Source organism: Podarcis muralis, chromosome 1, assembly GCF_964188315.1.
Source record: "Podarcis muralis chromosome 1, rPodMur119.hap1.1, whole genome shotgun sequence".
NCBI lineage: Eukaryota > Metazoa > Chordata > Lepidosauria > Squamata > Lacertidae > Podarcis > Podarcis muralis.
Window position 1 is genome coordinate 86,000,313 of NC_135655.1, and position 15,299 is coordinate 86,015,611.

At 47.3% G+C, this 15,299-nt stretch overlaps 1 protein-coding gene across 12 annotated transcripts in view; it reads left to right on the forward strand.

Moving 5' to 3' along the window:
• The window catches only part of TNS1 (tensin 1), a 318,113-nt gene that overhangs the window by 35,557 nt on the left and 267,257 nt on the right, over positions 1-15,299 (forward strand). Inside the window, exon 1 of one of the 12 annotated variants that reach the window (XM_028742381.2) lies at positions 52-475. The exons of 10 other annotated variants lie outside the window; for them this stretch is intronic. In XM_028742381.2, coding sequence (XP_028598214.2) covers positions 380-475 — 96 coding nt within the window. In that variant the 5' untranslated portion in view covers positions 52-379. Of the gene's footprint in view, positions 1-51; positions 476-15,299 lie in introns of those variants that run through there. One more of the 12 variants, XM_077934416.1, reaches the window with a different exon arrangement.

Sequence of the window (15,299 nt, forward strand, 5' to 3'; positions counted from 1 at the left end):
CGCCGCCAGCGCTCAGCAGGTCGGGAAGCCGCGTGCGGCGGGTCAGTGCTGCGAGGGGAATCCATCCGGCCGGCACCGCCGCCCCGCAGGGTCCTCGCCCCTCTTTTTGCCTCCCGCCGCCGGCGCCGCGGCGCGCAGGGCTCTGCAGAGGCTGCGATCGACGAAGCAAGGGGGACGCGACGCGCCTGCACCAACCCCGGCTGTCGCCCGCCTGCCCGCGTCCCTCTCTCCCCTCTCCATTTTCCTCCGGCTGGGAAGGACACCCCCCTCACTCCCCATCCCGCTCCTCGGTCGCCTCCGGGTGGGGGCTGGAGTGTGAACGGGGATTCCCACTTCGGGGCGAAGCGGGATCCCTCGCCCGGCAGCAGCAGCAGCAACGATGACGCGCCTGAGCTGGTGCTTCGCTTCCCTGATCCGCTGGGGAAAATACTTCTTCTCGTGCTTCCTGCCCCTGCGATTCTGCCTGCACCGGGAGGTAAGCGGGGCTGCATTGGCGGGGGGTGGGGGGGAGAGATGGCGGCGTCACCTCGAAAAAGCTGCGTAGTGTGAGGGAGTTCCGAGTTAACTGGCGAGAAGAGCCCCCCACGCCACCCGCAGCAGCGCGATCATGAAGACACATCGGATCCCCCCTCCCCAATCGAGTTTTCCCCGGTCCTTTCCCCGCGCGCGCTGCATAAAACTGGCTCGCGCCTTGATTGTTCAGTTCACCGCCCCCCCTTCTTCTGCCCAGGCTTAGTCGTCTGCCCACCAGGCGTGCTTGCCTCGGGGCCACCAAGTCCCCTGCAACCGCTGCCCGAGCGTGCTCTGTCCAACTCTCCCTTGGATGCATGCACACGCACACAACCGTGACATGTTCGCTGGCTCGCAGACTGCAGAAGCGCCCTCGTGCTCCTCAGCTGCTGAGCGGGACATAGTCGCTGTAACATGGAGCACTGCACACACACACACGTCTCAAGCCACTTAAGGCTTATGTACCCTTTAGCACACACGCACTCTCTACCATGCACTCGGATCTCTGCACACCCACCAGCTCACCCACATAATGCACCTCTCTTTGGCGCCTGACAAATTCACACAGGTTCCTACAGCAGAAAGAGGAGGGGGGGAGGCAACTTGCTCCTGAATTCAGCGATTCCACTGCTCAGAAGGAGCCAGGTGCAGAGCGCACACAGTCTAAGCGCTGCACATAGGTGCTGGGGGCGGCGGGGGGGGGGGCTACTGACCAATCTCCTCCTGCCTGATTTGCACATTGGTTATACAGTCAGAGAGATGCTTCTGCCAGCTGCTCCAAGGGCCTGTCTCACCCTATCCACACACCTCGCTTATCCTATTGCTTCTGTGGCTCTCTCTTTCCTGGCTCCCTTTGGGAATGTCACCAGCAGGGGACCAGGAGAGATGATGCTGTCGGGAGCTGCCATCAGTTTGCTGCTGCTGCATTGTTGGGAAGGTTCTGAACAAAAGGGCTGCTGCTGGTGAAACAACAGTGAAAGCTACCCAGATATATATAACAGGTGGGGTGAGGCAGGCAGGATTGAAAAGCAGGTTCCAGGTGGCTGTATTCCAGTATCAAACTGCACACTAAAGACCACACTCAAATCAAATGTAGGCATATATAGGGCCCTGCAGTGATCCTGCTTCGGACCTGCCTGGCCAAGTGTCTTGTGTCCTCCCTAAGCCAGCAGGGGGTGACACATCACAGCGACACACCACTTGTTACTTGGGTATCCCAGAGACAGATGCTGGTTTCTGCATCTGTAAGAAGCCAGGCTTTTCTTTTCTCTTTGTAAAATCTCACCATATATCTTGAAGGAGAGCATGGTGACCGTGGTACAAGTAAAGGATCTGTCTGTCTGGAGAACAGTCAGTGATGGAATGTCAGAAGTGTGTCTGTCCTGGGGAAATGATGGGTAAGGTTTTCACATCCATCTCAGCAGGAGGATGAATTGAAAGAGTGCGGGGGGGGGGGGGGAGAATACCTTTGGAATGCCTCCCCCTTCCGCAAGCTCTGTGGAATGCAATAATAAAGTAAAATAAGACCAAGTTCTTCTAAACTATTTTTTTCTCCCAGCCTCTTTTCCTTCCTTGTCCCCCTCCCTTGATTTTTTAAAATGTTCTTTCCGGTTTCTCAGTCATGTCATCACCAGGGCAATGGGAAAGCAGCATGGGTGACCAGCAGCACCTTTTAGGACCCTCCAGCTCACAAGCTCCTCATGGAGCAGATTTGCAACCCATTCTGCTGTCTTTGATCTGAGGGGGAAGGGAGTCAGTGGCCTGGCATCTTCTGCAGAAGCTCTCCTGGGAAGGGTTTCTGGTGAAGTTTGGGCGTGCATTTGGATGAGCCTTAAGGATGTTTTGGGCCCTGAACATCTTCTGCTTTTGAAGTGGAATTGGCTTGCCTTTGCAGCCATCTGAAGCATGTTCTGTGTGTTGCCCCAAATGACTGCAGTTCCTGGTATTGAGGCTAGAGGAAGATACCTTCCCAGCACTGGTGACCCCTATGTCTCTCCCGCACCCCAATGTTTCAAGGCCCCCATGCTGAGTGTGCCGGAGCCAGGAGGGATTAGGGATATTCTTGTGGGTGGAGAGTGGGGGAGGAAGCTTTGCCAAGACTGTAGATGTGAAACACAACAGGGGAACATGGCATCATGAATCTGTTACTAGGGCTGTCCATACTCTGCAGTAAACTAAAATAAGATGAAAGTTCTGCACCAGTGAAACCCATATTCTGGCCTGTGAAGTTCTGAATTCTGTGAATTGAATAAATTGAGCAGATGTGCATGTATTTGCTTATTTTGCATAATTTGTGCTCATAAAAAGGAAAAAACCACACGAAGCCTTTGCCTTCAACGACTTAAAATCCCGCTTAGTCCTCTCTCAGGATCTGCAGATATCTTGCTAGCTCCTGCTCACAGTTAAGAGACCAAGAGAAAGCTGTGTGGTTATGTGTTCCTCCCCAGCAGGTCCCCTCCCCAGAAACAAATTACATTCTTTTGTCATAACCACAGTTACAGAATATGTCAGTTCTCCCCACTCCCATGGTAAGCAGGGTTAAGGCCACTATGGTTCCCTTTTAAACAATTTTGTTAATCAGATTCAGACTCTGGTTTCAAGTTCTCATTAAAAAGAGAGAGAGGTTCACCTTAACCAGGGTTAATGTCAGTGATGGCCAGTTCCTTAACCAGGGCTAAAGCAGGAGAGAGGAGTTTGCTGTGTGGACTAAGCATGCAGTATCAGCTGAAGTATCAGTAGCCAGTATTGTGGAAACCATAGTTGCAGCAGCACTGGCTCTCAGCTTCCTGACATTTTGCCAATGTACTTTCAAGTCTATCATTGCAGTCCTAAGGCCCCGAAACTTTATTTGTAATGAAACCTGAGTTTTGTAAGAGACAAAATTTAATGTGGAATACTGGATTCCTTACTTACAATGCAGTGCAGTTGTAGAATCACACAATACACAAAACCATGCTTGCAAAAGGCCATTGACTGCAATAAACATGCAGGCATTTCTCATTTATTCTGAGGGATCACAGTATATTTCTTACAGCTATCACATTTGTTGCTGAAGAATCATACTTTTCCAACAACCAAGACAACAGTATTTTGTTTCTTAGCTAATGTTCCTGTTGTATTGATGAATGCTGTGCAGAGAAAATGGTTGAATGAGTGTCATAAATACCTATTGGCTAGTGCCCATGCCATCTCTGATGATGTACCATATAACTTTTAATCCCTCCTGCTTGTGGTATTTTAAAATGAGCCAGGGGAAAGCTATCCCTCCTGCATCATAGCTATCATCTGTGTATTCTAGGGATCAGCAGTTATAGCACCAAATGCAATCAAAACCCTCAACTGGGAGTAAGCCCCATTGACTTCAATAGGAGAAAGCAGATGTTAGGATAGTGCCATAAGATGCTGGGAGAAGGGAAAGAGCACGTGGGACCCACAATTAGAGTGAGCAGTGTAGGTTGGAGTGGGAAAGGGGAAATGGAGAGTTTAATCTTCATGCTGGTATAAGCAGCCATATCTGCCCACCGGTGGAAACAGGATACTGGTCTGAATGGCCTGTAAAGAGCTCTAAAAGCTCTGGTTATCCGGCCCAAATTGAGGTGCACCATCAGAGCTGGAGGTGGGAGGAACTAGGAGGGCAGAATGCTAAAGAGAGAGCACCCCCCCTTTCAATCCCAGTTGTCTGAGACCCAGTGGTAGCTGCAGTTTCCTTCACAGAGCAGTGCTGTGTGGCAAGAGTCCCCAGCAGCAGCAGCGGGAAGAGGAGAAGGAGGCAACGGGCTTTTCTTCTTCCCTTTGCCCTTGCAGGGTCCTTTAGCAAAGTGGCTTGTTCCGACTGAGTGAAGCTGTTGCCTTGCACCACGGGCACTTTGCAGCCCAGCTTCCCTGCGCTGCCTCTTTTGTCATGATGATTAGCTCTCCCCTCTCTGCTTGCTTAGCAGGGAGTTTAGGGGCCAAGTTGTATTGCTGCTGCTGCTGCTGCTGCTGAGAAGATTCTGCCATCCTCACCACCACGCTGCAGTAGCTTTCCTGGGCTTCTGCTGCAGCCAAAGCAATGCCTCCGGAGATGGGGGGTGGATTGGGGAGGGGAGAGAGAGAAGGCAGCTGTTGTCTTTGGTGCAAGAAGTGCTTTGAGCAAATTGCTTAGCTGTAGGGTGTATAGCAAAGGCCAAATTGGTTCCAGTGCAGTGGGACCACACAGGCTTGCTAGCAGACAGCAGTGAGGGCATTTAGCTCATGCCTTCTCTCTCCACCCCAGAGCCCTTTGTGCTTGCTGTGCTTCTGAGGCCCTGAAGGGGGTGCTGTGCTGTGCAGAGAAACTTGTGTTGCAGGGGGCTCAGGAGTTGTTTTCATCCCATTATTCTGGGGCAAGGGTGGGGAACCTGTGACCTTCCAGATACTGCTGAACTGCAGCCCCCATCAGCCCTGACCATTGGCCATGCTGGCCAGGGCTGGTTGTTGTCTAATGATAGCTGGCAGCCACCAGGTTTCCCCTCCCATACCCCTGTTTGGGGGCAACAGTGAATGTCCACTAAATTCTTGGTGGCGGACTGCAGGTCTCTGATGCCTCAGGCTCCCCCTGGCTTAACTCAAGGGATTTGGCTTGCATAATTGATTTCTTTTATCATTTGTTGACAGTATTTATAACCTGCTCTTCACTGAATTATTTTCCAATCCCGGAGTGGGGAAACAATGTAATAAAAATAAACAGAGAAAAAACAATAGTATTCGCAGATTACAAAATAATATAAACAGGTCAGATAAACAACAGATTTGCCGTTCCGCCATGAGGTAGATGTGAAAAACTATGACAAAAATTGTAAGCATTCCAGTTTAACCAAATACCTAGGTAGAAAACAAACACAAGACATTCAAACAGATTAAACAACCATTGGTCCTAGCAAGAATCCCCACCCTATTTTTCACTTATGGGAGCCCACTCACTCCCCCTCTGTCTCTCTCACACAAAGAGGGCCCCACTCTGTGTCAACAGACTCACTCAGTGGCTTTTGAGCAATTTAAGATCTTTCACCCGCCTCCAACTCTTCATCCCATCCAAGCTCTCACCCTGAGTGGCACAGAAGCATCACATTCCTTAGAGCAGGCCTGAGCCAAAACTGGGAGCAAGGGAGGCAATTTTGGCTCCTTGTATCTGCAGGGCAGGGGCCACCAGAGGAAGTCGTGCTGAGTGTTTTTTCCAATGTGAAGCTTCAGTAGACCCCTGGGAGCTTCTGTGTTAATAAAGCCTGGATGTTGAACACGTGGGAGAAAGAAGAGAGGAGGGGCAGTTGTGATGTGAATGAGCATTGTGGCCAGTCTTGGACTTGCTTTCACATGGCTGAAGGTGGCTACAAATGTGAATGAAGTAAGAACTGATTTAAGAACCAATTTGTGTGTAGAAACCAGCTTCAATGTGGGATTTGGAATGGAAAAGTAACAAGGTAGGAGGGGGTGCTTTATCCTTTTCCCTTCCACTACATCTTCCTCTTGAGTCGCTTTCCCCCTGTGGTGTTCCAGAGACACCACTGTAAGAGTATTGCAGACCTGGAAAGCTGCTGGCTGTAGTTGTGGTAGAAAAACAGTAGTCAGTTCAAAATTGCCTGCTTCTGCAGTTATTGTTCCCTAGAAGAAGAAGCTAGCTAGGTTTTCATTCATTCATTCATTCATTCATTCATTCATTCATTCATTCATTCATATGATTTATATCCCACTCTTTAGGCAATAAGGGCAGCTCACTAAACAAAGAAACAGTAGTTAGACAGTGCAATTGTTGGTAACATATTATCCAGCCTTTTGCCTTCTATATCTGTACGGGGAGAAAAGCCTACAGGCCACAATCTTGCATCCAAAAATGTTTAACACAAGCCTTTTTAAAATGGAAAAGAAGCATTTGGAGGGGGAAAGCTATACTGTGGTGGGTGCTTAACCCTGTCATCACCCATGGTTTCTCTACCTAAATGCCTTCCCATTTCACAGGCATGCCTTGGCTGTGGGCAGGGTTGGGCGTCCTTATATTTGGAACCAGTGTGGGTGAGTGAGAGGGACAGCTTTTGGGAAGAGGATGATATGGAGTGAAGTTGTGGATGGGGAAAGCATTAAGCACCCCTTCACTCCTCTGCTTCAGATTCCCCTTCTGAAGCTATTGTTTGTGATGCTGCACAACAGGGCACACAGCGGGTATATTTCTGGCCCAGTGGTGCATGGGATTGCAAGCTTAGGTGACTCCTTCAGTTTCACAGGTATGCACTGGCTATGAGCACAGGTCTTGCTGCTGTTGTTGCTTTTATGTTTATGTGTACTGCATTCACATGTGCTGGGAAGTGCACTTATTACTCACAGCTTCCCAGGCTGCAAATAAATGGCACAGAAATTGACCAAATGAATGTGTAGGGAAAATCCAGAGTGTAGGATGATAAGGAGATGGAACTTGACCTACAAATCCCTTTCCTTGTTTCACTAACCCCAGTGACCTTTTGCCTTGTAGCAAAAAGAAAGAGAAGAAAAAATAGGTCACATATTTTAATATATGCTTTCATTTGGATTGTATTTCAAAGGTTGCTTCCGGATGACCTGTTTATTGAGCATTCAGCCTGATTTGTTTGCAGGCTAGATGATGCTGGCTATTTAATTAGCATTCATCCTGACATCATTGTGGGGAGGTTAAATGATGTGGCATCAAAACAAGCCTTGACCCATGGTTTCCAGTGCATTTTCCCATCACTTTCCTTATTACCAAAAATCTGATTTGGGAGGGTGGGATTTGTTGTGCAGGAGTGCCAAATAAACTGAGATTATGCATCCTGAATTTGCCGGTATTTGATTGAATCCCACCCCAAAATAGCAACAAGTCTGCAAGGACGCCAAGTGTGTGTCAAAAAGTGAAAACTTAAGGTATTTCAGCTGAAGAGTGCATTTAAAAGTTTATTGTGATCTGTACAGATGTGATGTGAGTTCACCCTTTACAAGCTTATCTTAATGGGCAGTAACTTGCTTAAATGCTCTTTCTGTCACTTTTGATCAGTCTTCCCCAACCTGGTGCACTCCAGATGTTATTGAGATTCCAGCTCTTGTCAGCCCCAGCCAGCATGGCTGACAATCAGGGGTGCTGGGAGCTGTAGCCCACCAACACCCAGAGGGTGTGGTCTGTTGTGGAAGGTATCTTAGAATGATCTCACCAGAATAAAAGCCCTTTGGCTGCAGAGGTTGCTCCCAATTTAGGGTATCTGTTGCTCAAAATGTTTTGGGATAATTTCCACTGTCCTGATTTTCATGCATAGAAGTGCTTCTGCAACTCACAGCAAAGCAAGCAATGTGGGTATTTATACCAAGATGCAGCCATCATGCCAGCCTCTCTGAGACAGGAGTGGTGATGATGGTGGAGTACCCTTGACTGTGCCAGTCTGTGCCATTCCCTCCTCCCTCCTTTCTCCGTTTGACTGTTCATATTGCCTGTGTGATTTCACATAACTCAGGAGGAATTGGGTTTTGCTACATCAGCAACGTCCCTGGTGAAATGAGCGCATCCCGGCATCAGCGTGTCCTCCGCTGACCAGAGATAAGCAGAGCACCTTTACGGAGGTGTGTATGACTGTACCCTGTCACAGTAGATTCAAGTGGGTTCTCTCCCCCCTCCCCGACATTATCTGTAGCATTTAAAAACATAGAGATTTGATATGGATTGCAGGAACTCTCTGCTGGCTGCAGCTCAGTGTCAAATGCACTTGCATTGGAAGATGCATGGCTTCTGAGGGCGTTGAGTGAAGTGGCTCTTGTTTTTAAGGGCACATACAAATGTACCTGGAAAACCACATATTCCACGTCCCCCCCACCCCCCCGGCAGTTCCTGCCTGCCTTTTCACTGCAAATGACAGACTGCCATTGTTCTTCCTCATGTACATCGGGCAGACTGTCCACCTCCTCATTCTTTTAAACGTGCAGCATCAGGGCTGTTGTCAGCACAGAGCTGACAGAGTCTGAGCATCTGAACAGGACCCACTCCTGACACCTTAATTCCCCCCTCCTTGTGCTACAGTAAATCCTGGAAGGCTGGGGTTAGGGGAGCCACTCTTAAAATTCCCCACAATCCAACCAACATAGCATTGCTTTTTTGGCATTGTAGGAAATTAAAATGGTGGCTCTCTCAGACACACCTTGGAGTATTTGTTCTTTTTGTGTATGTGTGTAAGCGCTTGGGGGTTTCCAGTGGAGAGCACTTTGCTGAAGGCCCCATCAAGCCCAGAGATGGCCCAATGCAAGGCATACCCTTGTTCAACTGAATATTTATTCATTAGCTTATTTGTTGTTGTTTTTTAATCTTAGAGAGAGAGAAGTTAAAAACTGCTGTGGGAAGAGATGACAAGATGATCTGTGACAGAATAGATACAAACCAGTAGGGACTGTGCACAGTCAATTTCTGCTGGAAGCTGGCAGAATTGGCTTTCCCTTAGCTTGATACAAGGGAGGAGAGAGTTTCGTTGAATGCGAGTGCATCTGCAGACTGGTGTTGGTGGTTGTTGTTTTTTGGTGGGTGTATTTTGCAACATGTCATTACCCCATTAATAGTTAATTAGTGGTGGGTTCATATTGGGCATTCCATTTTGTGAGTTGTTCTGCAATGCTTCCCCAATGTTATCACATTATATCCTTCTGCCGAGGGGGATGAGTGCAGTCTTGTACTGTAGTGCAGCAAAAGTGAGATAAAATGATAATAAACCAGAACGTTTATGGAATAAATGCAGATAAAAGCTTTCAGCAGGAACTTATGGAACATATACTGATTGAAAACAAAGCAGTTTGTCCACCTGGAAACTTTTGCAGGTCAAACAATATAGAAAGCAGGATCATGTGTAACTGCCCTGATGCCATCACGAGCATGAATCACAAATGCATAATAAAAATGATGTCTGGAGGGACCCAAATAATTCCCACCATGACTGATATTATGCCTGTTTGTACAAGTCCCAAGAAATGTGAAAAGGTTGTTTTGACAAGGTGTGTAAATTTCCCTGCAGGAGATATGAGCTCTTGCAAGGAGTTTGGATTTGTCAGCTTAGCAACTGCAATGCTTCTCTTGCATGCGCTAATTGCAGACAGCATTATCTAAGACCGCATTATGGAGGAACAAATGCAGCAAAACTTTCATTGAGGTGATGTGCACCCAGCATGCTGGCACACAGGTAGTGGTGCTAGATGTAACTGATGGGAACAAACCCAGAATGGAAAGTGGTAGGGACATGATTGGTCCTTAGCATGGTTGTCTTCATGCTAAGGACAAAGAGGAGAAAATGGGCTTGGCACATCCAAGTTTTGTTACACCTTGCAAGTCTTCTGTCAGGGCTTCTCTATACAGTGGTACCTTGGTTTACAACCATAATTCACTCCAGAGGTCCGGTTGTAAACCAAAACATGTTGTAACCCAAGGCGCACCTTTGCCAATGGGGCCTCCCCCCAAAATTGGTTGTAATCCAAAAAAATGGGTTGTAATCCAAAAAAAGGGACACAAACTTCTGGGTTTGACGTGGTTGTAATCCAAAGCAGTTGTAATCCAAAGCGGTTGCAAACCAAGGTACCACTGTAGCGGCCTCTTGGTGAAGAGGAGGTGCTGCTGTTTTATTCCTACCACTGTTCCCGATGTAGATCTTTATTTCCCCTTTGTTCCTGATGTAGATCTTCACTCACCCCTTCTTCCCTGGTGGAGGTTGGGGGGCACCATCTTGTAGTTCGCCTCAGGTGCTAGATTGTCTTGGGCCAGCTCTGTGTTGGGTGGGGGTTTGAACCAAGCTGTGGCCCATTTGCTCATGCCCATCCCCTTTGATTTTGACACATATTCCCTCCTCCCAAGCACTTTCAGCTACTGTCCCTGAAGCCATTTGGTTTTGTTTTCCTTTGTGAATCTGCTGCCAAGGGGGATTAGCATCAGAACTTGGCTTAGGCATCCTGCTTGGAACAGGTATCTTTGCTTTATGTGATCCCCATGCGCCTGAGAGTCGATAATTGGGCACTCATTTGGCTGCCTGCCTGCGATCTCCTTGAGGGGGTGGCAGAGGAATGTATGCGGGGTGGGGAGGGGGAAGGGGAGGGGCAATGTTTACCTTGTCATTTTTATTGGCTTTTAATTAAGAATCAGAGCAGAGTGGATTTGCATAAGTGACACTGCCTGTCTGTCTCCCATCAGCACATAGATGGCCTCACAAGATTTTGTCCAGTGGCTTCTCTACAGCAGTGTAGGGCTGTCTGCTCCTGAACGGTTCTGCTTCAAGCGGAGCAGAGCTGCAGAAGTTTCTCCTCTCACTCATTTCCTGCCCCCACCCCCTTCACCCCTGAGTCCCATTCCTACTTTTTTTCTCCAAGGTCGTGATCTCTGGTGTCCCAGCAAGAGGTAAAGGGCATCACACATATGGTGACCTAAGAGGGTGAGATATTCCCCCTGGAGCCCAAGGCTGCCTGCTTACACCTTGAAACCTGAGCAGTATGATGACGAAACCATTCTTCTTACTGCTGGATGACAAATGTCATACATACGGCAGACAAAGCAAACAGATCAGCAAGTGACCTACCTGGCCGCCCCAACAACTAGGGGGAAAGAGTGTGTTAGCCAGGGGGGCGGTGGTGTGAAGCAATTACTTTTTGTTGGCTAAATAACACTGCTCCGGTGTGCATTTGATTTTGGGAAATTCACTTAGCTTTTCTTTGCCTTTGTTCCCTCTTCTGCCTTTGTCTGTAATATGTGGCTTGGCTCACTTTCTTGAGTCACCTGGGAATTTTTTGCTTGGAGGGTGTTGCTATGTAGTGTACACATCTGCCTCCTAATTGTGGCACACCATGGCCAGGAATTGGTCTGGTGCGGGGGTCAGCAAACTTTTTCAGCAGGGGGCTGGTCCACTGTCCTTCAGACCTTGTGAGGGACCGGACTATATTTGAAGAAAAGAAGAAGAATGAATTCCTATGCCCCACAAATAACCCAGGGATGCATTTTAAATAAAAGGACACATTCTACTCATGTAAAAACACGTCTTCGGGCCTGATTTAGAAGGTGATTGGACTGGATCCAGCCCCCAGACCTTAGTTTACCTACCCATGGTCTGGTGTGTGGTGGGCCGATGCATGCAGGTGATTGTGCCCTGTGGGAAGAGATTGGATTAGGCAGCTGTTTGGGTTCCTTTTAAGTATTTGATCCTAAGAACAAACAATCAGGGAGATTAAAGAGCTTACAAAAGAGTGGGCTTCCATTTTCAAAAAAACAATAGAAGGCCTCTTGGTCCAACATAGGAGGCAGTGATGGGTCCTGACATGGGTGACTTTAAAAGAGGATTAGACAAATTCATGGAGAACAAGGCTAGTAGCCATGCTGGCTATGTTCTACCTCCATTGTCCTGCATTATGTCTCTGGATACCAGTTGCAGGGAATCTCAGGTGGGCAGAGTGCTGTTGTGCTCACGTCCAGCTTGCAGGCATCTGGTTGGCCAATGTGAGAACAGAATGCCAATCTAGATGGGGCCATTGGCCTGATCCAGCTGGCTCTTCCTATGTTCATCACAAGGAAGCTTGTCAGCATAGAAGCTGGTCTCTACTCACAAATCAGAAAAGGATCCTACTGCTTGAATGGTGGATGTGGACGCCTAACTTCTACACGTGCCTTTTGGCTCCAGATGCACATGGAAAGTGTTTATTCTAATGGCCCAGTCAATTCAATCTCCATCATTAGGACACAGTGCACATGAGGCCAGGCAAGGGCTGTACCTTCACCTCCATCTTGCATTGCAGGCTGGGATGCAAATCCTACTTTATTTTGCCACATGTGTGCAGTTTTTCGTTACACCATATTACACGCAAATGTCTTTGAGTTTGAGCTAGGATGTGACTAGAAAACAATTTTGAAATGCCCTGCTTGTCTCTCAAATGTGTATATAGTTTGATATAAGGACATCTGGACTGAGACCTTCCACAGAGGACTGATCAAATGAATTCCTCATGATTATTGTTTTTTAATATATGCATTCCTCCATTAATCATTTTGGATAACTGAATGATGCTTTCAGCTTTAACCCAAACTAGGTAAGCCTGGGGAGTAGTCTCTTTCACACACATATGAATAGTTACCTCCATGTCTCTGAGAACATCAAGCCTTCCATGACCACTTTCACCTCTCTCTGAAGCCAGGTCCCATTGCAGTCTCAGCAGTTAATTGCCTCCCGCTTCCACATCTGCTTCATTTCCAATGAAGGAATGCTAAGGACAGGAAATGACCACTGCAGTTGTCAGGACCTTCCACATGGATTCCATGTGCTCTCATTAGCCCTGGTTTCTTCACAGCCCAGAATCAGACCCGGCTGCATGGAGAAGAGGCAGCTCTGCCTGGAGCCCTGCCTCTCCCCCCTGCCATTTGGAGGCCCATGCCCAGTGCTTGGGCTGTTCTCCAATAACAGAGCCTGGGAGATTTTTCTCTGTCTGTTCCATTGTAGCTGCTGCTTATTTCTATGTGGAGGGTCAGGATTGGTGGAAAAAGTTCAGTGTGGGCCATTTGGGAAATGCCAGCTGTGGCTATTTATAAATCTCGCCCCCCCAAAAAAAAGAGGTCAAAAGAGGACAGGTGTGAATGTAAATTCTTTGTTCAGATGCAAATATAGAAATGAGCACTATAATTTAAATAGAAATGTAATGCATCTCAGCATCAAATATGGTGACCTCCTCAGTCTGCGGTCCAGGAGCTAAATGTTGATGGGCAACTTCAGAGCCCTGATCTCCCTCCGTATGATTCTTAGTGTGGAATTCAACATTGTGCAAGCACAATTTTGTGGCCTTGTTCTGGGGGTTCTCCTGACACCCCAGAGTAGATTTGGGGGAGGCGTAAGAGGCACATGGGGTGGAAAGCTCCGTTGCGCTAGTGGGAGTCCTTAATAATTTAATTGGATATGAACCCTTCAAATAGAGGACTGTCCTCTGTAAGTTGGGACACATGGCCACTCTATGCCATTACCACTACTATTTTCAAAGCTTCAGAGCTGTAGGAAGCATAGGAACTTATATAGCTAATCTAACACAACTTGCCACCTTATACCAAGTCAGACCATTGGGTCAGTTTAGTCCAGTACTACCTCTTCTGCCTGGCAGAAACACCCCAGGAACTCAGGTAAAGGGCCCTTCCCTTTACCTGCTATCTGATCCTTTTAACTGGAGACATGGGCATACCCCATTGATTTAGCTGCCCCCCTAAATCAATAAACATCAATAAAAATACATAGCTAACTGAGGTTCTGCCACCCCTAACAAAAAGCTTGCCCCCCCCCCAAATCCTCCCATGACTGGAGATTCTAAGGAGTGAACCTGGGATCTCCTCCATGCAAACTCCAGCCGGAAATGGAACATAGCTCAGGCCGTAAGGAATGCTATTAGGTGATCTACTCAGTGGCCACATTTGCACATCATTGTAAGCCATAAACCTTGGCATGAGCCGATCACAACCATTTCACTGCTCCCTGCTTGTACTGGGGAGAAATGCCGGGCCCAAATCCTGGTTATGTCTGAAGCAGGGACTGTGATTTGCTTTGCTCCAAACCAACCAAGATGATTAACCAATGGTTTGTTCCTGGCTTTACAGTTTATTTCAGTAAAACAAGCCGTGATTCCTAGTTGGGACAGAACACTAAGCCAGTGATCATGGTTTGTTTCTTCTCAGCATGTATGGAGTGGAGTAATGGAGACATGACTGGCTTATTCATGTAAGGCTATTTAAATAAATGCACAGCAAGCCATGGTTTCTGCCTTAACCATGACATGCAAATGTGGAGTGGGTGAGATGGAGGCAAACTGGTAGAATAACTGTGTGTAACTCTGCTGTAAAGAAAAGAAGAAAAACGAAATCTTTGCCAGGGAAAACTTGATTCTGAGACATGAATAAAAACCCAAGTCATGTTTGCACTGAGAAAACCGTGGGTTGATGTGCTCCAAAGCAGTCTGCATCAGGAGTGGGCAGAAGGTAGATTGGGATTTGCTGGTAGATATCTGGGTGATTTACAGTAGATCAGCGAGGGCTGCCGATTTCCAGTTGTTTAATGATCACAACAGCAAAATAACTTCCCCCGCCTCACAGACTCCTGAAACGAAGAAAGCCAACTAGGAGTGGACCTTTTGTATAAAATGACTGTGAGCTCAGTCCACTTCTGTGAGCACATCTTTGGGTTCTTTAATTTTAACAGTATGTCTTTTGCACTTGCCTCCAGGCAGTTCCAGACAGCCTGTATATCGAGCATCCATTCCAATTTGTTGGCAGGGAGATTAGAGGACGTTAGTTATTTAATGAACATTCATTTTAATTTGTTTGTGGGGAGACTAGATGAGGATGCCTCAAAATAAATGTTAACCCATGCTTTCCACTGCATTTTGCCTTCTGCAAAAAGTCCAACCTTTTGAGGAAGCAGGTTTGTTGTGCAAAACCTCCCAATTAATTGTAAACACACAACCTGAATTTGCTCTTATGTGAGTGAATCTCACCCCAAAACAGTGAGAGTCTGGAAGCACTTTCTGAATTTTAAGCTGCTGCCAAGGAGTGTGTGTGTGTGTGTGTATGTATGTGTATGTGTATGTAGAGTTGGAATTTAGATTCGCACATCTATCCTACTAAAATAATAATTTCATTGGAAACAATGGGTTGGATCCAGACTTAGGCAGCAATCCTAACCAAGTCTACTTGGAAGGAAGTTCCAGTGAATTCAGTAAGGTTTACTCCTAGGTAAGTGGGGTGAAGATTGGAGCTTTAGGGATGCTTGAGTCATCTAACTACGTCTTTTAAGTAC